Raw genomic sequence first — 23563 nt, forward strand, 5'->3', positions numbered from 1 at the left:
TGGATGCAGGATGTAGAATTTTTAATTATAAAAGAATGAATCCCTTAATTAATCTCATTACATGAACTAAGAATATTTTTTATCGATTTGTTTTATATTATAATTGTAAGTATTATATTTAAAATACAAAAGTTGATATGTGTTATTAATACAAAGTCTTTAAACAAATAATTTGTTGATTTACCATCATAATATTTTATTAATTACCAACCCCTTTATCTTGTTACTTTCGACCCACGACGTGTTACTTTCGACCTGCTTACGGGGTCAAAAGTAACAACTGACGATTTTTTTTTAAATTTCGTTTATTAATATAAAACACTACATAATGTAATAAATTGAGTCGCTAGTGTAAATAATATAAACTAAATTTATATATGGTTATATTAATTTAATGATAACAGTAACACCCAGTGAGTAATCAAGGCAAAAGTACAAAGTGTTACTTTTGTACCCGGTCTCCCCTACCTTATTTTCTTACTTCTGCAGGTTCCGGCCAGCGCAGCGCTTAAAATATTTGCTGCTAGTTTAGGAACATATACTTAGTTACAAATTATTTTGAATAAATATTTTAATTTGTTCGATTGTCCTCAAATTAGTTTAATTTATATTTGCTTGATTATCATTGTTCCGTATACTTCCATAGTTATGTTATGTAGAATGGGACTATTATTTAAACAATTATAAAGTTTTTAATAAACTACATATCATGCAAATTACAATATAATTTCAAATTTCAGGTAATTAGTGCAAGCGGGAAGAATGTACGAAGCGTGGTTATCCACAATATTGGTAACAAAGAAATAAAAAAATTCGACTACGTAGTAGAACTATGTCAGTAATTTTTATTTTTAAATTTTAAACCTACACGCAAAAGAAGTCGCGGGTTCGGCAAGTTTTTAAAGTGAAACTTCTTTAGGCGTGTTGAGAGTAAAATTTCAAGGAAAAATCATGGCAATACCGTCACGTCATGGAGTAAGGCGACGATTTTAGTATCTTTGAATCTTGCCAAAGAAGTTTCACTTCTGACACGTGAGCTTGGCACAGACGCTCTTTTTTAATGACTATTAAGAGCAGTAAGTTTTTTTTTAATAATGGTTATCGTTTATTTATTTACTCTTTAACAATGGAAGAATTTAAAATATAATTCTTATATAATAGTGCAATGTACATTCTATTCTATCCCATGAATTACACATAAGTCCATACTTTTTAAATTGTTACCTAGTTACCTAATAATTATTGTAAGGCATACTTACTTATTATCACCATTTTTATTCAGGTCAATACAAAACAAAATGCTACCAATGTGAAAAGACAATACAATGTATTCGTAATTTATTGGATAATGTTAATATTATAAGGAAAAATGAAGTATTAGCTGTATGTGAACACTGTAAAAGATCTAATTTTAAAAACAAGTGTAAGAGATGCCTATATTTATTGGAGAAATTTATAACATGTAGTATAAAACAAAATGAAAGCCGACTTGATGCATACAGATCGTGGTGGTGTTCAGCAAAACATTTGTTGCAATCCTTAGTACAAAATCAGAACATATGTGGTAACAGACTAAGTTTAGATGAAAGTTCAGAAGCTGAGCTTAAAAAACTTGTGAGTTTAATAAAATCATCCTCACCTACAACAAGTCCTTGTATAGATAACGTTTCACTTCAAGCTGAGTTTGAAAAATCAACGGATAGTATGCTTGAGGTAGAAACTAAGAACAAAGTATTAGAAATGATGGATGACCTGAGTATTTGCAAAGAAATCGCGTCTGCAGAGGAGGAAACTCCCTGTATGTGTAGGTATTTTGTAGAGCATAAAAAGGACTTTCAACCGAAAGTTTCTTTAGAGATGCCCGTCATAAAACATATGCCCTGTCCACCATGTACGCAGAAAAGAACATTAACTCCACAAGTAAACATAACAAAACCTGTTAAGAAGGGTACGAAAACATCACCTAAAACAATTTCTGACGATCGTACTATATTGCGATTGATAAAAGAAAGGAAGACCAAAAAGAGACAAGAAAAGCCGGATGAAATTGTACTTCCTCAGATTGATAGCCTCCCAGCTCTTCCTAAGGCAAAAAAGCAAGTAGTTTCGGAAGATTCAGAAAGTATTCTAGAATGCGCACCGGAACATTCTGAACCGAATGAAATGATTCGTGGTACAAAAATAGTACATTTAGATCCACATTACAAAATGACAAAACCTTCAATGGAACCACTAGTTTTTAGAAAACAATATAATTTTGCAATCCCCTATGATGAGGCAACTCAGCAAATGGATGCTACTCTTTTAGAAGATCTGAAGGAAAAGCCCTCTAAGGTTTGTATGTTTGAAACTCCTCAGTCACGAATTATGCATACAGCATATTGCAATACAGACAAAGATAAATCTTTAGGTACCTACTTATTTTTGCACTTATAGGATACTAAAGGAATAATAAGATACGAGCTATCAAATAGAGAGTTTATAGATAAGGGCTGGACTAAGTTACCAATAATAAAAATAATGCGAAAGGTAAGTTGAGGGTATTTAATTTTTTCCTTGTTGTTAAAAGGTAAATAATAGAAATTTTTATTTATTTAGATGAATATTTACAAAATGATACCTGCATATCCACAATTTGATTGGTTTAAAAATCATTGTAAAGAAAGAGTTTTATTTTATGATTCCGGTGAAGTATTAGCCGAGATTTATGAAAATGGATGTGGAAAATGGTTTTACAAAAATGGACTAATTGCCTTAGATTTTTTTAATAGTGAAGGTACGTATAACACAATTAGAAAAAAAATCGAAACTCAGGACCTATAAATCATTCCTATCTACCCTTAGAGTACCCGTAGGTATATACTGTAAACTCATACTGTAAAAACTGTTCCGAAATGGAAATAATTAGCTACAAAACATAAAAAATATAAATATTTCCTAACAGAAATAAATGTCAAGCAAAGATACATCATTTATGGCAATAATGATGAATATAAATTTAACACAAAAAGGCCAGTTACAGTTTTAGCATGTTTTGATCACTTGGGACATGGGATTGTCTATGATCACACTGGTAAAGTAAGGTACTTAAATAAGAAAAAAATAGTTATTTTTTTCAATTTCTTGTACAATTATTTGATACTGGTAGTTACCTTTTTTTAGGTTGAAATATAATCAATCTGAAGGTATAATTATTGATGAGAAAATTGCTCCGGCAAGTCGTTGGAAATGGCATACATTAAATGAGCCACCTGTTTATGAAAATGCCTATATTGATAACAAGGTAAAAGTCACTGAGGATAAACGAAATTTGCTGTCCCCACATTTATCAGACAGCAAAGAGAATGAAAAATCCGTAAATGAAGATATGCTTGTCATAGAGTTTGAAAATTTTGTCAAAGCAAAGGCTGCTAAGATGTTGCAACAATTTAAACCATTCCAAATAAGAATGAAAGTGGTTAAAATAAATGATTTCTTTTCCCTAAGAGTAATTGATCAAGCAAATATTTACATATTGTATAGAACTGGTCACATAAGTTTAAAGTTAAACATAGGGATGCATTTGAAAAGTGATGAAATAATCGATACTGAGATAGTTGAAATTTCAGAGGTTTCAACACCATATGATTCAAATATTTCAATGTCTAAAAGTGTAACTGAAATACATAAAATATTAGAAAATGCGAATCTTTTTTATAAATCTCGTAAATAAAATTTTTAATTGAAAAGCGCGACTTTGCACTAATATGTTTTTGTTGTAGGTATATGTTACCGGAAATGTATGAAATCAAGGAAATGTATACAAATCCTAGGAAATGTGTAGGTACAATTCTGATAACATTTAGGAAATGTATAAAATATTGTTTAATAATACTATTTAATGCATTGATATCCTAGCAAATGTGTAATCTTCCTCGGAATTGTATATAATTCCAATATCGTATTAGGAAATGTATAAAGTAAATGATTTCTGTAATAAAACACTGTATCGGGTAACAGTCTTACCTTAAAATAATAATAATATGTTCATATTATCTTCCTATTTCTATGTAGTTTTAAAAAACACGAACCTAACCTAACCCAGGGATTATCCAAACCAACTGATTACGAATTTTCGGCCCTTCCCCCTCGTCCCGCGTACCTTCCAATATCTTAGATGTTTTACATTTCCGATTGCTATTTAGGAAATGTATAGATTTCCTAGGCAATGTGTATAAAATAATTTATCTCATACATTTCCGTGCGATTTTAGGAATTACATACATTTCCTAGGAATTTTATACTATGACGGATTACCTACATTTCCGTTAACATATACATTACAATAATACATAATGCATATCAGAAACATTTTATCTGACTCTGCAGTGTTCTCTCTAATTTTCTGTTTGTAAGTTTGTTTTGTTTTAAGTTTAAGTTTCAAATAAAGATTTGCTCTCTGAAGGTTTAAGTTTTATCATTTTTGAAGTAAACCCCTACAACAATATAAACCTATTTGCTTGAATGAAATAATGTACAGTACCTCATATATAATACATAATTTATTTGTTTTGTAAGCCTATTTGAATTTTATTTTGTTTATTTTTCTTTCTCTTTCTTATTTTCCCTTCCTTTACACCGCTATCTTTTTTCATTTTATTGGTGTCTGGTTTTTTCTTCTTTTTGCAGGATAAGGGATTAGGGTTGTGTGGTTTTTTAACTATTTTTTTCTCTGGTAATTTGGGTTCTTCAACACCAAGAGCTTTTTTCATATTCTTCAATACTTCATTTTGTGTTTCGCTTATAAATATGTGAGGGTCTGCTGTTAACACTTGTCCAGCTTTACTATAGCTGGCTTTTGATGGTTTCTGTAATGTTGGTGATTTGTTGTGAAGGTAGAGGAGTGGCACACCAGCTTTCCTTTGGAGTTTGTCTTGTAAATCTCGATCCTGAGTAGCGAGGATATAATGCTTATCGTTACTTTTGCCAATCATAGACATGATACAATCAGATCCTGCTAGTGGTTCTTTGTGGTCGCACTCATGCAAGCCAAATTGTTTTAAGATAGTCAATGCTCCCTGTGCTTTCTTAGCCACTTTCTCAGTTTCCTTTATAATGCACCTAGTAGTCAGTAGTTTTACTTTCCCATTGAGGTAATTTGGTATCTGATCCTTTATGTTTATGTGCTCCTGAAATATAATCATAAACATATAAGAAATATTTATAAGTTTATTAAATGGAGTAATTTCTAAAAAGTATAAGTACTAACATGTGAAAATTAATGCCTATCTAACATCCTTACTATAATATTACAAATGCGAAATTAACTCTGTCTGTCTGTTACTCAATCACGCCTAAACTACTGAACCAATTTGCATGAAATTTGGTATGGAGATATTTTGATTCCCGAGAAAGGACATAGGCTACCTTTTATTGCGAAATATGTACCACGGGCGAAGCCGGGGCGGACCACTAGTAATCAATATGTTGAAGTTATTCAACTAGTGATTGATTACTAGAAAGATAATAAATATAATTTGATACTAGTTTGGTCTTACAGCTTAACTTGTGTGGTACATTGATGAAAACTAGTATATATATATATTATATATACTAATCCAGATTATAATGAATATCTTTCCATACCAAATATCATACACATTTGATTAGATGCTTTTATGTGAAGGACAACAAATACATCCATGCACTTTATAAATTTTCTCAGTTATTGGCATTAGATTAATTGATAAATGAATGGATTAATGAATGTATTAAGTATTAACTTACTTTGAATGCAGCAAAACAAAAAGTCCCATCGATCAACACTTGATAGGGTTGGTGGAAACCATAATTATTGTAGTAGAATTTTAAGTATTTCTGTGCCTTCTTGTATCTTGCAATCTTCATGTTTGAATGACTCTGAAAAAATCAATTTATCGATATGTACATAACTGCACGTGAGCAATTTACTATTTTTTTAAAGACTATATAAGCGAGATATATTTCTGATAATTCAATTGCAGTAAGGGTATATTTTAGTAAATATATGCCGCATGTGTTTATCTAGTTTAGTTACTAAATAAGTAAATACAAGTCAGCAACTTAGAATCTATTACTTATTATTACTTACACTGTATAAGCAAATTCGTAACTTGTTTATAGATTACAGTAGTATTTTACATTAGGTGTATACATAGTATGATTTTAATATTAAAATCTAATGTAAACTGAGTTAAAATATGACTAAAAATGGGACTTATTTTAATTATTATAACCTCGTGTCAATTGTTGTGACAGTCACAGGTGACAGTCAGAAATTAGAATCAAAGCACTGTCAAACTCAAATTTGACATTTAGACATTGACAATTTGATTTCTTTCTTGAGTTTCATAACTACGGCAATGGCGAAAACCATTGAGGTATTATTACTAGAGAGGGCACCACGAACAAAATCGGTGCGACAAGCGCGGCGGCGCGGGGCGGCTAGTGAGTCATACACTGTAGATATTCTGCCTCTTATTTCTTATAAATTAAAACCAATCAATGTAACAGTTAATTTTGTGCAAAGAGAAAATGACATGTGAAAATATTATCTTTCATTGAGCGCGATTTTTTTATAGCGTCCGCTACGGCTTAATTGTTGTATTTAATTTAGGTATGAAGTAATATTTAATAATACATATTTTATTATGGTTTTTATACTTTAATTTACTGTAATAAACGATTTTTGTAAAACAAAATATACATATCGTTTCTATTCTATATCTAAATAATATAATATTATCGGCTGCGGGGCCCCTTTTTTTAGGATAATTCCATAGGATACAGTTGGAGAGTTTTAAATATAATATTTGGTGAGATGCATAATTTTTCGTACATAGGTAGTGGCTGAAAAAACTTGCAGCAGCGGTGGTGGTAATAAGGGCATGGGTTGGTCTTTACAGACCCCTGCGGAAAATCCTAAGTAAATCTACACACTTCATGAACTTTCACCATTTACAAAATACAACATTGGTTCTTTACTCTGAAATCTATTCTAAAGATAATATGAAGCTGCATGGTTTTGAGCTGAACCTCTAATTCCATAGTAACATAATACATAATTGATAAAGGTATAGGTAGATAAGCATAAGGTAGGTACTTGAGTAGTCACGAAAAAAAATCACGAATTATAGCTTTACTAGCTTTCCGCCCGTAGCTTCGTCCGCTTTGTCTTAAAAACCTAATAAATTATAGAAAAAGTAAAACTTCCCTCGAAAATCACTTTATTTAAAAAAAGAAACAAACAATATCAAATTCTGTTGCGTAACTTTAAAGATCTAAGCATCAGACACAGAGGGTGCAGGAGAGCGACTTTGTTTTATACTATGTAGTGATATGTGTATTGTGTAAACTACTTTAAGGTAAAATTGAAATGCTAAATAAATTTGTAGTACCTAAGTAGTTTAATACTTACGTGAAAATTTTATTATGTTTAAAAAAATATAAGTTGGTATTAACTACTAGAATATCTATACTAATATTATAAAGAGGAAAGGTTTGTAATTATGTATGTATGTATGTAGGTTTTCACGCATAAACTACTGGACCGATTTCAAAAATTCTTTCACCATTAGAAAGCTGCATCTTCACTGAGCAACATAAGTAGGCTATATTGCATTTTCAAAAAAAATTGAGATCCTTACCAAAAATGCAATAATGTAACCCAAGGTGTAAAAAATTCCTCAATAAAACTTCTGTCATCGCGTGCGCTGCAGAATCTATTGAAGATAGAACAAAAAAATGTTCTACGGTATTATAGAAAGGCTCAATATCTACAAGAAAGTCCGCGATACCATATGTCCATCTTCAGTAGTTATGTTACTACAACAACTTTTTTACGTTTTCAAAGTAAATATTAGTGCCGACAGTTACCTATAATCAAACCATGTTATCCATACACATATATTAATCCTTATCCCATTTAAATGATGTTTTATTATAGGCTGTTTCAATACCAGCAAAATACTTTTTAAATGAAAAAATTGGATATTCCATTCAAAAGATATAACGAATTTTTAAAAGTGTCAATCTACAGAAAATAGTAGGTACTTATACTGTTCAATACAATGAGCAGGCCGTAATGCGGGACAGGGTAAAGGTGATTTTCATGTGATTAAAAATTAAACCTATAGTCCGACCTATTTAGTAGACTTTTCACTGTCACGATATCGCTATCTATGCGGGAGAAACCGCAGGGCTTGCTAGTTTTTTAATAGACATATCTCATAAATCGTATTGTGTAGGTATAATTATTTTCCGATACTATCGTAAGATTTGTGTTTGAATTTAAATCGTAAAGGTTTATTTATGAATAATACGAAAAACACCAGTTAGTCTTAATTTTATTTTTCATAAATAGACACAAAAATTTCATAAATTATACATAGTGTTTACATAACAGTGGTGGGCTCAAACCACTGATGTAACAACTATAATAATGTATTTGATCTATTATTAATTATAAATACTAATATAATGCAGTAGACACTTATTACAATTATTCAAATAGGCTATGACATTGAAATTCACAATCTATTTCTATTACAAACATCTGCGAATATGACATATAGTCCAGGATCCTTCGCCCATCATATCTCATCAAAATAAAGCTACTCACGAAAAATTAGCTTGATAGTAATCTGCACTTCCAGAAATGGGCGAAGCATCCTGGACTAATACGAAATCAACTATATTTTTTTATTGTTACATCATTAATAATAATTAGATACTTAACAATTTATAGAATAGTAAAAAGACAATTTGTATGTTTAGATTTGAATTTACCATCTCTACTTCTAAGATTCTGAAACTGTAATATTTGTACATATATACCTATTGAGCTACAGTTAAATAGACAGAAAAACTACACATTCAGTTGATACATCTGTGTTATTAATTATTAAACATCGAAACATGTAGGTAAATATCTAAATAGTAAATTAAGCATCGTAAGTGCACTATCTGCTAACGACATACAACATGAATAAAATTTTAGAACGTATACAATAATAATTATCAATTTTATTATCAATATATCAAGCGTCTAAGTTTCTAATTTTTTTACCCTATTAAGAATTCAGTTTGATATGTAAATACATAATTTCTACACAAGTTTTATACGCACATAAATATAAAATAGATCTTCTTAAATTAACACTGCAACTTTAAACTTTGTATTATTTAACTTCTTAGGAGCATATTCAACGACAAAATATATCTAACTATATTTTTAAGTGCATAATAAATAGTAAATAGATATTTCGACTAGGTTTTTTTTTAAATATTTTATAATGTTAAGTGTCATCCTTTGATGATTAGCAACATTGTATTTTTTGTACTATTTTTTAAGTAATCAACATCTATTTTCGAGTATACATAATATAATATAAGTAGGTACCTACGTCTGATAGAGATATCTAAATCAATAATAATTATAATTTATTAATTCTGAGTCATCATTTGTCGATAATCAGACCGCGTTGTCGTTTAAGATTCTTCCTTGGCTTTTATAAAGTAAGTGAGGAGATCAATCGGCAGCGGGAATACAATTGTAGAATTCTTCTCAGCCGAGATTGTATTCAAAGTCTGTAAAAAATAATATTTGAAGTTAAAACATAGAGATCTAGAGAGATGCCAATCGTTTGCGCTGAGTACGAAACCATGTCTCATAAAAAATTTACGCACACAACTGCAGTAAACAAAATCAAAACAATACTTCGCGTTGTGTGCGTGTCATCACACAAAACTATGAGAGCGACTATTCGTTCGCACACTAGATTATAAGTGACGTACGTATACAGCACCACTACAGTTTGTTCTTTTTTTGGACATATTGCTGCGACACCGGCCCCACCCCCTAACCATATCTCCCTTTAGTTTCTGTGATCTGTGAGTTAAAACCGTCCAAGTCACACGTCATAATCTGTAAGCGCAATCCCCGAGACATTACCTACTTTGTTAAGTAAAAATTACGAGTCTTCCTTGTTAAAAAAATATAGGTACTTAGGTACAAATAAATAGCATGGATCTAAAATACGATAGTTACTTTAATCTTACACTCTTACAGTAGGCAACACTACCTCTATTAACGTGATCATTTTGCAATATAGGTAGTCTCGACTCCCACGATAAAATCATTAACTAAAGGTCAAAAACAATTTGCTGTAAGTAAGTAATATAATATTGGTTCATTTAACAGATGTTCAGTCACACGAGTGTAATACGAAAATTGCGATTTACAATTCCTGCATTGAACGCTACTACATTAAATGTAATTTGATGGCAATTTGCAATCCTGCAATGGGATTTAAGTAATAAAATATAGTAGAAATTAGTACGTATCATAAATTATCAGCGAGCGAATCCATACTAATATTATAAATGCGAAAGTAACTCTGTCTGTCTGTCTGTTACTCAATCACGCCTTAACTACTGAACCAATTTGCATGAAATTTGGATAGAGATATTTTGATACCCGAGAAAGGACATAGGATAGGTTTTATCCCAGAAATCCTACGGGAACGGGTTTTTCTTTGAAAACGCTGGCGAAGCCGCGGGCGGAAAGCTAGTTCTATATATTATGTCAAACGACATACCTAGTACCTACTAAATAATACCTAGCTTTTCATTCATGTTTTTTTTATAGTCACTCATTAAATTTAGATATACTAACTATGTTAAATATAAGTCAGTGTGCGAATTTCAGTGGCATTTTGCAGCGTAGATTGGCACGTAGCATCATCAGCCGATATAATATTTTCCCACTACAGGGACACGGGCCTCCTATGAGGGTAGCACGTAGCTCTATACGATGCTAGTTGCTACATCCAAATCCTATGCCTAGCTGTTTCATTAAATGGCTGGATAATATTATATATAGGCAGTTAGGGATAAATCGAAAGTTTTTACTTTTTTGCATTAATATAAAATTTCCTATAGGTACACAATAGGTATTACATATTATAAATGAGAACAATTTGAAGCTTTCATTGCTGTCTAATAACCCGTAAAAATTTTATGCAACGGGGCAGTTTTATGTTTTATCGTCAACTATTCATCAATGGATTGTTCAGAAAGTTACAATGTAATATTCTATTGAAGAAGGAACTTTTTCCAAGATATAATCCGGTCAGAAATATGCTCTTGCTTCTCGCTTCTATATATAATTGCTACGCCATATTGTAGTCCTATTAATGCTATTAACTTCCACTGCTACGTACAATACGGCTACACATAATACAGAACTGTACATTTGTACAATATGTATTTAATATCATAATATACAAATACAACAGAACACAACCTGCAAGTAACGCAGTTGAAGTGCAGCTGGGCTGTCGCCAATGACCTCGGAGGCTTCGCGTAGAGCCCTGGAGGCCTTCTGTTCCCCCTCAGCGGCAATCACTTTAGCGCGAGCCTCGCGAGCTGCCTCGGCCTCCGCTGCCATGGCGCGCTGCAACTGCACGGGCAGGCGCACGTCCTTGCTATAATATAAATATTTACCTGTTGGGTTGCTGGCTGCTTTTCCACCAATAATGTGCGAGGATGTGCAGCGAGGAATGTGTTTGTAAATAATCATTAAGAGGGGGCATAAAGCAAAATAACCAATCTTCTATTAGATGATACGTGTAATATTCAAGACCAAATCTAAAAAATAAAATATATAAACTAAAAGTAATTACACAAAATGCTCTGACAAATATCTTGTAAATGTTTTAATATAATTGTTTATGAAAAAAAAAAAAATCATAATAAGTATTACCATGTCAAGTAGAAAACGTAAAAGTGTGAAAATTAGAGCTAACTTGGTGATTTTTTTTTATCGAGTAAATTTTAATATTTTATGTTTTTGATTAAACAGAATCGTTGAACATATCATCTAGTTTGATATATATTTTATTTTTTAGATTTGGTTGTGAATATTATACGTATCATCTAATAGAAGATTGGTTATTTTGCTTTATGCCCCCTCTTAAGTATAATTGGTACTTTACAAACACATTCCTCGTTACACATCCTCGCACATTACTGGTGGTAGAGTTGCACCCTTATACACCAAGCCGGACAGGATTTCCAATACAGCTTGCTTTAACATCGATCACGCTCATTAATTTTAATGAAGCAGCTTGCAAAGACCTATTAATTTTCAATTTAATGTGAACTTTATACGTAGAAAAGTAAAATGTTAAAGTAATATATTATTATAATTAATTAATATACTTAATTAACGTCTAATAAAATGACCTTAACTATAATATTGTATATATCACCGAATCACCGAAAATAAAAGGGTAGTAGCGCATTTATTTAAGTTCATAATCTGAATAAACTTTATTTCAAATATAAACAATGAACAAACGAAAATTTGTCGTCCTAAATGGTAACATCTTCAGAAAATGTGGAGAGGCTACTTTTGTTAGTGCCTCGAACAATTATTGTTGCGAGATGTCTGTTTTAATGATGCTGGCACAGGCTACACCTGAATCTGCATTGTAAGTAGAGTAGCCGCATTACGCATTCTGCATAAAGGCATTGATTAATCCTCGCAGGTAGCTCCAATTTACATTATATAACTATTTATGTGATTTTCTCACATGAAGATACCTTGCGAATAAACAACAACAAATAAACTTTCCTAAAAACTCTAAGCTAAGTGTTAGGTTTAAATGGCGTATTCACTAACAATTCTTGCATAATCTGTCAAACAATTACCTTAAAAAAGGTTGTACGAAAAAAGAGTGAAACAATAGCATATATCATAATATAGTGCAACACAGTTTTTCGATTTAGGTCAACTGAGCGTCCCGGGAAATGGATGATTTCCATTTGTTATGAATCTAGAATATAGGGTATTGTCTTTTGACAAAGGACAATTTACGAATGCAATATAATATAATATTATATCTTATAAAAATATACTGCATCGTATCTTATGCCTTTACTATATATTTATTTTTGTTATACAAACTCACGGAGCATGAAAATCTCCGCCAGCCTATTATGTTTTACTTCAAATATATAAGTTTTGTTCTCGGTGCGGTCCGGTCAACAACCTTTGTTTTGCGGGTAGGGAATTAGTTTCAGTAGCAATTAATAATTTTACGATGTACTGTATTATAATGCTTCAATAAAATCACATTGAAATAGTTGTTAATCAATATGAATGGACACTAAAAGCTTTTCCGAATAAAACATTTGCATCCATCATATTATTATTTCATACTATATGTTTATGTAGATACTATGCGATATTCATAAAAGAAATGATATGAAACAAAATACTCGAAAGCCCATCGACAATATCTGCCCTGTTTCGTTGGGTATACATTTTTAAACAATGGAGTTTTTAATGGGTTAAAAAGTATTCTGGAGTAAGTAGGTACATTTAATAGATTATCATATAGGGATATTTAATTCAATACAACAAATATCTTTTTTATCTAGTAGGTACTAGCTGTTCCCCGCGGTTTCACCCGCATTGCTCCTCTCCTGTGGTTTTAGGCTTTTAGCGTGAATATATATAGCCTATAGCCTTCCTCGATAAAAGGGCTAAAATATACCGAAATAACTTTTCAAATCGGACCAGTAGTTTCCGAGATTAGCGCGTTCAAACAAACAAACAAACAAACAAACAAACCCTTCAGTTTTATAATATTAGTATAGATTTAACAGGAATCAAACATTCAGGCATACATCGCCTTAAATATGAGAGCCCTTCTTGGACCTAATTAGACCTAATTCTGTCAGATATGCTAAAGTTATGACAAGGATACATTTTGTACATTAAGTTACAGTAGAAGAGTAGTTTCTTACTAATTGATATGAACAAAATTAATAGCGTAGTTTAAACCTAGTGTTTGCCTCGCTTATATTTTGAAATGACGTTAGGTTTTACATAATTTTCCTCAATGTCAGCTGTAATGAAACGTAATTAGTGAACGATAATTATTATTGTAAAGAAAATGTTTTTTTTTTTCATATATTTTCATAACTAAGAAAAAAGCGTAACTCCAGTAGGTATGCAAGTTGTAAAGAACTTTCAGTAATTAGTGAACTAAAACTATTTTATTTATGGACGTCAATTGAGTTGACCCGTATCTAAACAATAAGTTCGTTATTTTTTACATTGTAACTTGTAGATAAGTATTGATTTGCACGAAGCATTGAAAACATTTATGTTGGTGTCAGGGTGATTAATTGGCCATTGAAATCGGGAAGTAGCTACAACATAATGTTTATATTTATAAGCTTGATTTTGCGAATAATAAGACGTTCATTAAGTCAATTAAGTTTGAAGTATTTAAAATGTTATGTATATAATTGAACAATAAGCTATTATAGTTATATTGATTTTTATTGAAAAAAAAACGATTTGAAATTGTGTATAAATAGTGATACATTCGCATCAATAAAGTTAGATACATTATTGACGAGAAAGCAATAGCCAATAACTTATAATATCCTACAAATGTAAATAATTTGTTGACGGTATTATGAAAATCCTTCTATGTTATTAACCTAGTTTTCCGACAAATGACAATTATTGATTCGTAAATAACACGTTGTGATAAACTTTTGTTCTAACGTCGAACCACGTCGAACGTAAATTTCTACAAGACTATCGCTCTTTGTTTTCTGTTGATACTTTGATATTTATCTATAAATAAGTTTGATATTTTTTTTAATTTACTCTACCGAATTGGGTTTTTACGAAATCATAATATATTATCATTATCTGTAAATAACGAAAACCGTGTCTCTTGACTCTTTATTGGGTTTAAAATAGTCACATTGCAAGCACGTAGGTACTACAAATAATATTGCAATTTATAATACAATTTATATGTAGCTAGTTATAACAAAGATATAAAATAGCGCATTATAATAGAGCGATTCATTGATTTATACATTGAAATTCAAACCTCCAATTATTTCTGGCTAAGTGATAATTGATTACATAACGTTAGTATTTAGTGCGATTAGAATTTAGAACACGACTTATAGTTATATAAACATATATGTACGTATATTAGTATTTAGTAGTTACGTACATTTCAACGCGCTCCACCTTGATGCCCCATGCCTCGGTAGCTTCATCCAAAGACAGCTGCATGTTGCCAGAAATGGTCTCGCGTTCGCTCAGGATCTCATGCAAGGGGCGGGTTCCCATGGTGTTGCGCAGGGTCGTCTGGGCCAGGAGCCGGGTGGAGTGGTGAGCGTTCTCCACGTTAGCGATGGAAATGGTGGCGTTGTGTACACGGTAGTACACAACGGCATCAACAGACACCGTCACGGAGTCCTTAGTTAGAACCTAGATTTGTGGAAAGACGAACACCTTATATGGATATTGGATACCCCACTTTGGTATTGTTGTATTAATTTTCCTTGTCATTTTATGTAAGTACAATCAATTGGATAGATTCTAGATATAGCTAACAATAATACACACATAAGTATTAGAACAATAATTAATTATAATCCGATGTAGTCGATCGGTGCCGTCACTGATTGAGGTCGTGATATTACAATGTGTACGAAATTCGATAATAGACTCATAAATTCGGAAGACGGAAAGAATGTTTATCGCTGTGTGCAATTGAGTTGAAACTGGAGATAAATTTGTTAGCGCGTTAGCGCGTGGTGATGGTTTTCCACGTAAATTTAATTATTTAGTTACCTATTAATAATATGAATCAGATAGGTATAACAATACGAATGCTTTTAACTAACATTAAATTATTAGCTTATATGCGTATAGTTAAAATGTATAATTGTAATATTGCTACATAACGAATTATCTTATTTAACGATGTTTTACTGAAGCGAAAAATATTTTATCTGTGAATAAATTTATGAACCAGACTTCGCTGAAAGAGCACTCAACGTTTTAAATGAACCTTTTCAGCTTATTTACTTATCGAAAGAGTATTGATTGCTGTGCTAGAAAAGACCTGGTTAAAATAATTGATTTATATTATATTTGCAAAGCGAATAGCTAAACTTCCTGCATAATAGGTATCTTGCATAAAAGTGAATTTTCAGTTGCAAACGTTAGCAGCTGGCAAATTATAGCGCATATACTGAGGCCATTAAAGCCTTTGTCAAGGAAATTGTGAATCGAATAGTGAATTTTATAAACCTATCATTACTGTCAAACGGAACATATCGTACCTGTGAATGGTGATGTATTTTTAGATTTAAGTGGTATGTTTGAAGTTTTAATTTATGGTATTTGAAGTTTGAAGTCGATTAAATATTCGAACAATTATAAGGCAATTAATTGTGGCTCTTAAAAAATTCTCTTTGTTTGTGTTATATTTTAAATTAATCGTAGTCCTTGTAGGTTTATACAGTTGTGTTTTGCCTCAAAGTAATTAAATGCTTTCTTTCTTTCAAAGTTACCCTTACAGTTAATATATTATCTATGATATTATATTTAATATTATTTGACCGTAATGCCCTAATCTTGTTTATTTTTAGTGGTTGTTACCGTTATCTTACATTTATGTTCAGGAACAGGATAAACAAAGCTTAGCATGAGATTCTATTAAATGTAGATAAATTGATTTATATATATGTTACAGTCAAAACCCTGAAAGAGTCAATATCCATATTGACTGATTTTATGTGACAAAATCAGTTAATAACCGACACCCTTAGTCAATAACCTTAATAACAGTCAATAAGGATATTGACTGGTTCAGGGTTTTGACTGTAGCATATATATATATATAACTTTTGAAACTGAATTATATATAAAATTGTGTATATTTTATGGATCTTGTAGTTATTTAATCCAGAACTTACTTCCTGAGGTGGCACATCATACGTCCTCGTGCGCAGGTCGACTCTTGCGTAAGAATCAATACATGGTAATATAAAGAATATTCCTGTTGAATAGAAATTTGTTAAGGGTAACAACAAAATGCTTATTCAATATATATTATAATTGTTATTTTTTATTCTCATAGTTTATTATAATATGTAATACTTACCTGGGCCCTTAGCGCCTCCGGTAAGCAAACGGCCCAAACGAAAAATGACAGCCCTCTCGTACTCTTGAACGACCTAAAAATATTTACCATTTTAGCTTTTGTCTTTTTCATAAACGCTAAGGAAACCTAAAAATCTTTCAGCTATAGGAAGCCTTTAAATCGCTTATTAAGCTCTTAATGTTATGAATCAAAACCTCGCCCCCCATGTCTGTCCGAAGGCTGACATAAAATGGATTTTAACATGTCATTGGGTCATTTCAATTGGGTCATTTGAGTTATAATCACGTTATAATTCATTTGGGTTTTCGGTCAATTGGCCTTTTGTAGCGAAGATCGTTAAAATATTAGAATAATTTATGCGATCGGCAGTTTTTGTGATGTGCGCTGCGAAAATCAATTCCATTTCTTATTTATTTCACGACGACGTAACGAAGCGATTTTATGGTATGTACTATGTTTAGCTGCCCCGGCAGACTTTGTACTGCCATATTCCCATACTAAATCGGATATCCTCGTTTTTATGTTTTTTCTCCATAAGAACAATCCTTGTGAATAAAAATTTTAAAAAATTTCGATTGCCATTTAGCGATTCGTTTTTATTTTAATACTAGCGGTCGGCCTCGGCTTCGCCCGTGGTACATATTTACGTTTTCTCTACATAAGAACCATCCTCGTACTTCAAGGAATATAATAAAAAAAGAATTATCGAAATCGGTTCAGCCGTTCTCGAGTTATGCGCTTACCAACACATTTTGCGATTCATTTTTATATATAAGAAGACTAGCTGCTCCGCGCGGTTTCACCCCCCTGGCTTCACTCCTGTAGGTCGTAGCGTGATGATATATACGAAGGCCTACCTCGATAAATGGGCTATCTAACACCGAAAGAATTTTTGAAATCGGACCAGTAGTTCCCGAGATTAGCTCGTTCAAACAAACAAACTCTTCGGCTTTATAATATTAGTATAGATATAGATTATTACCTAGAGATGCGTAGAGCATCTAAGGCTACTTTAACGTTTAAATTACCATACGAAGGTAAGACAAAGAGAATTGTTTGCAAGTAATTTAATGTAAACAGTCCAAATTTTATTTCTTAAATAACTCATCAAAATATTAACGGTACGGATATAGATATTATGAAATGATCTCATAATCTGACCATATCAATAAACATATCATTCAATTAACCGACCGAGAAATAACAATGTGCAATATATATATTAAACCAGAAGAGAATATTGGTTTTACTTGCATATGAAAAGAAAGTCCCTATCTTCATTTGAAACCTTCATCTATTAAAATTACCTTGTATCAAATCTCTGTCACATTTTCTGTAATTTCCGCTGTGATTTCCACTTTAATTGATGACTTTAAAAATAAACTCAACGCTTTAAGATTCCAATATCATTACTGAGAACTAATCTAACTTAGAAAGTGAGATAGCTAAGTTAAATATAGACTGCTTTACCCGCGACGAACCTGATATTATCCACATTAAACCGCTGGATATCTTGCATGTAGCTATAAACCTAGAAATATGATGTTTTCTAGGATCGTGTAGGTACTTCGAAGGTCTCAAGAATATATAATGTCAATAAATAATAATAACGCTTCAGAGAAATATACTTTTCAGTAGCGCTACGTGTCTTAAATTGTGGTTATTTTTAGAAGAAAGTTAAAGAATTCTCTTTAAGATCAAATAATATTTTTTTGTGTAGATAGATTATGTCACATATCTGAAAGACTTTATTTTTTCTTTTATTAATTTATATGATGTTTTATAGAAATAAGAGCCTTACTTGGCTTTTCAATTTACTGAATAGGGTTTTCAGTATACTTTTCATGAAAAGAATATTGTGTACCTTCCCCAGTGACTTATTAAAAACATAAGTGTGTGTAGAATGTTATCATAATTAATCATATTTTTTATATTATATAAATAAATATGTTGAATGCGTAAGTATGTCTTCTATGCATAAGCAACTTTACTCTTCAATTTAGATAAAATAAGATACCTCTATTTTGCAGGAGATACGAAGGGAAAATTGAAACTTGACTCAAAGACATTGCGAGGAAACCTGCAACCTAGTTAGAATACAATTGAGATAGCGACTCGTTGTTTAAACCGACTATAATGTAATATTATTTTTCATTCTAGAACGAATAATTACTGTGGAAATAAGAACAGGTGTTTAATTCACAATGTTTCGCAGTGTTCGAATCTAGGGATTGTACGAATCCCATTAAGTGAATTTTTCTATGTATATAGAAATTTTGCATTGAGAGAATGAAATATAAACGCAATTCATTTACGATATCCCACTCAGTTAGTTGCATGCGACGGTAAACGCGAAAGGTTTTAAGGCTCTAAAAATGTTTCATCCTTTAATTCCAATCGAAGGATTGAAATAATAAAAATAGACACGGACATGTGAAATGGTATTCATCGTGCATAAACTATCGAACAGTTTTCTCTTTGGTGGAGACTGCTTACAGGCTATATGTAAAGAGTTCCTCGAATCATGGCTCGTGGAAATACCAAGAATTTTGTCTACTACCATATGCGACACTGCTTATATTGATTATTTATTTATTACTATTGCTTGGTCACGATTCACTATGGTACAAAATAGTTACCTACATATAGAAAGGAGGACCAATAATTATACCAGTATATATTACGTAAAACCAAATTAAGATTTATTAAAAAACACAGGCAATTTAAAAAAGATCGACAAAATTTAAATGATTATAATTTTAATCTTTTTGTCGTTAGCTTATAAATATGTATATAACGCGAATAAACTAAAATCTACAGTTATACCTACATAAAATAAATAAATTAAGGGTCTATACAGTGCATACTAAATACGCTTGATAACTTAATATTTTTATAGCTTTTACTTAAAAATCATTCAAGCGTATGATGTTAGAAAATGCCAATCAAAATTGCTAATGTGGTTTGAGCCGAGTGCCTATTCTTATACACTTTTTTATCATAATCGCGATGATAGATTTCAGATAAAGCATCTTCTACTTAATTCTCGTAGATGGCAGTATCAAACATGCATTTGTATTATGTAAAGGAAACATAGTCATTCAGAATTTTTCTGTAATTTATAAAAAACTTTTAAAAATAATAAATACATAGCTACATATTGTACATTCTTCAGTACCACAATATTTACGTTACAAATTTTTCAGGATTTTTAAATCGTTATTTTCAAATGCCTGACTGTTTTCAAGTCATAATGTTAATTTAAAGGATTATCGTACCTACTCTGAATAATTACACTATAGTAAATAAGCGTTTTTGTTTCAGTAAAAATATATTTCTTATTATGTAGTTACCCTAGGCGCGGGTCAAACACAAGCGGCGCGGGCGCGGGCGTGCCATAAGCGCACCTCTTGAATCTGTTTTGCACCACGTCCTTCTTATACATTTTGTATGAAAGAATTTTGGACAGGCGTCGAGACGGCACGCCACGGTTGTGCCAAGGTTGCGCCAAGGTTGCGCCTTTCCAAAATTATTTCATACAAAATGCAAATAGCGCACCCGATGCAGGCGCGCGCGGGCGCGCCGCGCCGCTTGTATATGTCCCGCGCCCTATACAGTTCAAAAAACTTATAACTGGTCTGAAAAGTGTTCAAATACCAAATAATCTTGTAATTCTATTCAAAATTGTGAAGGGAAATCGCGGAATTTTCCAATATTTATTTTGAACAATAATTTTTTACAATTTCGCCTAATCTGTCTTGTATATTGAGTATTTTTATCTGATTATTCCCGTCAAAGGGAATAAACGCCTAGTCAGTCAATTTTTCTCACCTTGAGTTTTTCGACGCTCTTCAAAAGCTCATTTTCAAGGAGTTTGTAAGTGAATTCAAATTAATCTGTTGTCAAGAACACAAAAATTGGTTCGTATAAAATAAAATACATTATACAAACTCAGGAGTATAATTTTTTATAATGCACGAATATGAATTCGCCCACACCATTTTCACCAAAATTGTATAATAATACACACTTTTATCTTTTAATAATGTAATTTTCTTGCTTGCATATTACAAATTGAAAATATGATTATAATTATTATTTTATATCATTTTAAAAATGTAGATATTATTTATTTTTTTATTCGTTAGTATGTGGCTTACGTAAAACGCATCGCTACGTGAATGCGAGAGGCCTCCCCCCTAAGCCTCACCCCATATTTTTTTTTTGAATTTTTAATATTTAGTAAATAATAATAAAATAATTAATTATAAATTTGCACTTAATGGTAAAATTACTAATATAAAAATTGGCTACTGAAATTACTTTGCTCAAATTATTCAACGAGCTTTTAGATCTTCCCGCTTTATTATGTTCAAATCTTACCATAATATTACAAAAATGCTATTATGATTGAAGACGGTATTGGAGAGTATCGATATTTGATATTTAAAGGCGATAAAGCGACCGCAATAAATATAAAATTTGGCACATATTATGACTCTATTGGCTTTTAAAAGCTCGCGAAGAAAATATATCTGTCCCCTGGGGTTTCAGCCTACGGGGACACCAGGAAATGTTCAACTGAATGCAAGTGCAATAAAAATGTTGCAACTCAATGTAAAGCTTCTGCAATAAAAAGTGAACAAAATCCGTAATAAAAAGGCGCTGTTCTCGCTGCTATACAAATACACAATTCGCAAGTGCAAACACAAAATATTTTTTAAGTTGTGACGAAATATAACATACAATAAATATTTTAATAAATATTTGTTTTATATTTTATTACACAGCTAACTGATATAGAAAAACTTAAAATTGGATAACAGAAAAAATAAGAAGAGAGTAAGAAAAAATAAAAAATTTATTCAACACCATAATAATAATAAAAAATATTGATTTAAAACAATGCCATAATTTAACGCAAAGCTTATAAAATGTTTATATATACCTTGAAACAAATGAAAAGCGAGAATGGCATAGTCACAATGACTAGAATCCATGACAGGACCACCAGGATCTTCCCGCAAGTTTTGGATTCGGCATCGTTATCGTCATTAGCTGAAACATAATAAAAGTTTAGAAAAGTTGTAGCGAACTAAGTTAATCGTAAAATTAAAATTGAGTACACGATGCTATCGTTGGATAGAGCTGCTGTCGGCTAGTCATTTCCAATATCGTCGTCATTCGGTCAAATGTAACAAATAATTATAACAATAAACGTAATACTCCGAAGGCAATTTATCGACGACTGACACGCGTATACTACAAGTGTGTTTCCATAAAAAATTCATGTGAGAATCGACTACTCGGGGGAATATTGTTTGTAATAGAATATTTCAAAGTGACGCAAAATACTGGCGAGTATACTTACTTGACGTTTCAGTCACCACCATAGTGGTCGAGTCGGAATAGCGAGCCAGATTGCGGCCCTTCCGCACGTCCGCCCGCCTCTACTGTCTGGACTTCACTGCCAGGAGGCTGCGGCGTCACAGACTAAATAAACCCTCCGTTATCAGAGGACGTATGGGTGGTTTATGCAAAATCAGCTTTACTGCCTACTCAGAAAGCTCGCTCAAAGGGAGACTCTGTTTCCATAATGAATTTTAAATAATAAGACGAAAACGTACATTTTCAACTCAGACACGTCTAGATTATAGCGTGAGAAACCCATCGAAAGCTTTTTTATTATTAATTGAATTGAAGTATGTGTTTTTGTTTAATTGTATATTTGCTAATAAAATTAATCGATAACAATTTTTATTGTAGAATGATACATTTTTACTGGATGTTTGTATAAATTTGAAAAGTTCAATGCTAAGACTCAATATGTTTTATGAATGACAGATTAGATTGCGTACTTATTCTTTGAGAGAAGATTTGTAGCGTTCCTCCCCAAGTCGACGTTGAGTTTGGGCAAGTGATAATATCTTTACTACGCTCGAACAAAGGATCAAGTAAACTGTTATGGGACAAGGGCCAACTTTTTCTTGGAGCTTATCTAGACCTACGTGCACCTTTAGTGGTTAGTGTGAAGTTATGTTCCAATTAAGTACTTATTTAATTTGTTGATACTTCGTAGTGTTATAATATTATATATGTAATGTGAAATCTTTCACAGTACTTATTCAATAATGCGAATAATGTAATCTTCTATCACTATGTTACGTTAATTTTAAACCCTAGTGCACTTTTTAACTAAGTATGTAGGGATAAAAGCTCGCGCCAAATTGACATTTAAACGACAATACATAAAGCCTTTTTTTGTTTCATATGCGAATATGGATATTATTATTATTATATTATTTATTATATATTGAATCTTCCAGTTTTACTCCTTTTATTTTGGACGTCGTTAGCAACGACCGCGTGAGTGCTACTCATAATTTCTGGAATCAAGCTTCTGTTGTATGTATCTTCTAGTCCACTGGCGATCAAAGCGATATAATGTGAAACAAATTTACATAAACTTGTGGTTTATGTTGTAGTCGTTGAGTAAGCATTAACTTTTGCAATATTCATTAGATCCATGTAATAGTTTATATTATACT

The 23563-nt window shown here is 31.7% G+C and overlaps 3 protein-coding genes across 5 annotated transcripts; 1 reads left to right on the plus strand and 2 right to left on the minus strand.

The window, feature by feature from the left end:
* Positions 1-2282: 2282 nt before the first annotated feature.
* Positions 2283-3755, plus strand: LOC149911076 (uncharacterized). Its single transcript, XM_090108402.1, has 3 exons — positions 2283-2776; positions 2945-3083; positions 3163-3755. The coding sequence occupies exons 1-3, from the start codon at positions 2599-2601 to the stop codon at positions 3710-3712; spliced, it is 867 nt and encodes a 288-aa protein (XP_089964528.1). The 5' UTR covers positions 2283-2598; the 3' UTR covers positions 3713-3755.
* A 753-nt stretch (positions 3756-4508) lies between these two features.
* Positions 4509-6275, minus strand: LOC149911077 (rRNA-processing protein UTP23 homolog). 2 transcript variants are annotated; one of them, XM_090108517.1, is made up of 3 exons: positions 6110-6275; positions 5767-5898; positions 4509-5168 (listed from the first exon to the last, which is right to left on the minus strand). In XM_090108517.1, exons 2-3 carry the CDS (start codon positions 5884-5886, stop codon positions 4542-4544), a joined length of 747 nt encoding a protein of 248 aa, XP_089964643.1. In that variant the 5' UTR covers positions 5887-5898; positions 6110-6275; the 3' UTR covers positions 4509-4541. The 2 variants fall into 2 exon arrangements, with proteins under 2 accessions (XP_089964643.1, XP_089964723.1); XM_090108597.1 differs by having other exon boundaries at positions 6106-6275.
* Positions 6276-8669: 2394 nt separating this feature from the next.
* Positions 8670-22487, minus strand: LOC149911078 (band 7 protein AAEL010189). Of its 2 annotated transcripts, none has more exons than XM_090108790.1 (7): positions 22387-22487; positions 21964-22073; positions 17016-17088; positions 16828-16910; positions 15072-15331; positions 11324-11504; positions 8670-9606 (listed from the first exon to the last, which is right to left on the minus strand). In XM_090108790.1, the coding sequence occupies exons 1-7, from the start codon at positions 22406-22408 to the stop codon at positions 9508-9510; spliced, it is 828 nt and encodes a 275-aa protein (XP_089964916.1). In that variant the 5' UTR covers positions 22409-22487; the 3' UTR covers positions 8670-9507. The 2 variants fall into 2 exon arrangements, with proteins under 2 accessions (XP_089964916.1, XP_089964840.1); XM_090108714.1 differs by lacking the exon at positions 22387-22487 and adding an exon at positions 22142-22250.
* Between the last annotated feature and the right edge of the window lie 1076 nt (positions 22488-23563).

The sequence above is a fragment of the Colias eurytheme genome, chromosome 1 (assembly GCF_061535395.1).
Source record: "Colias eurytheme isolate Ceu_HAF_F1 chromosome 1, ilColEury1 Martin Lab GWU primary, whole genome shotgun sequence".
In the NCBI taxonomy this organism is placed as follows: domain Eukaryota; kingdom Metazoa; phylum Arthropoda; class Insecta; order Lepidoptera; family Pieridae; genus Colias; species Colias eurytheme.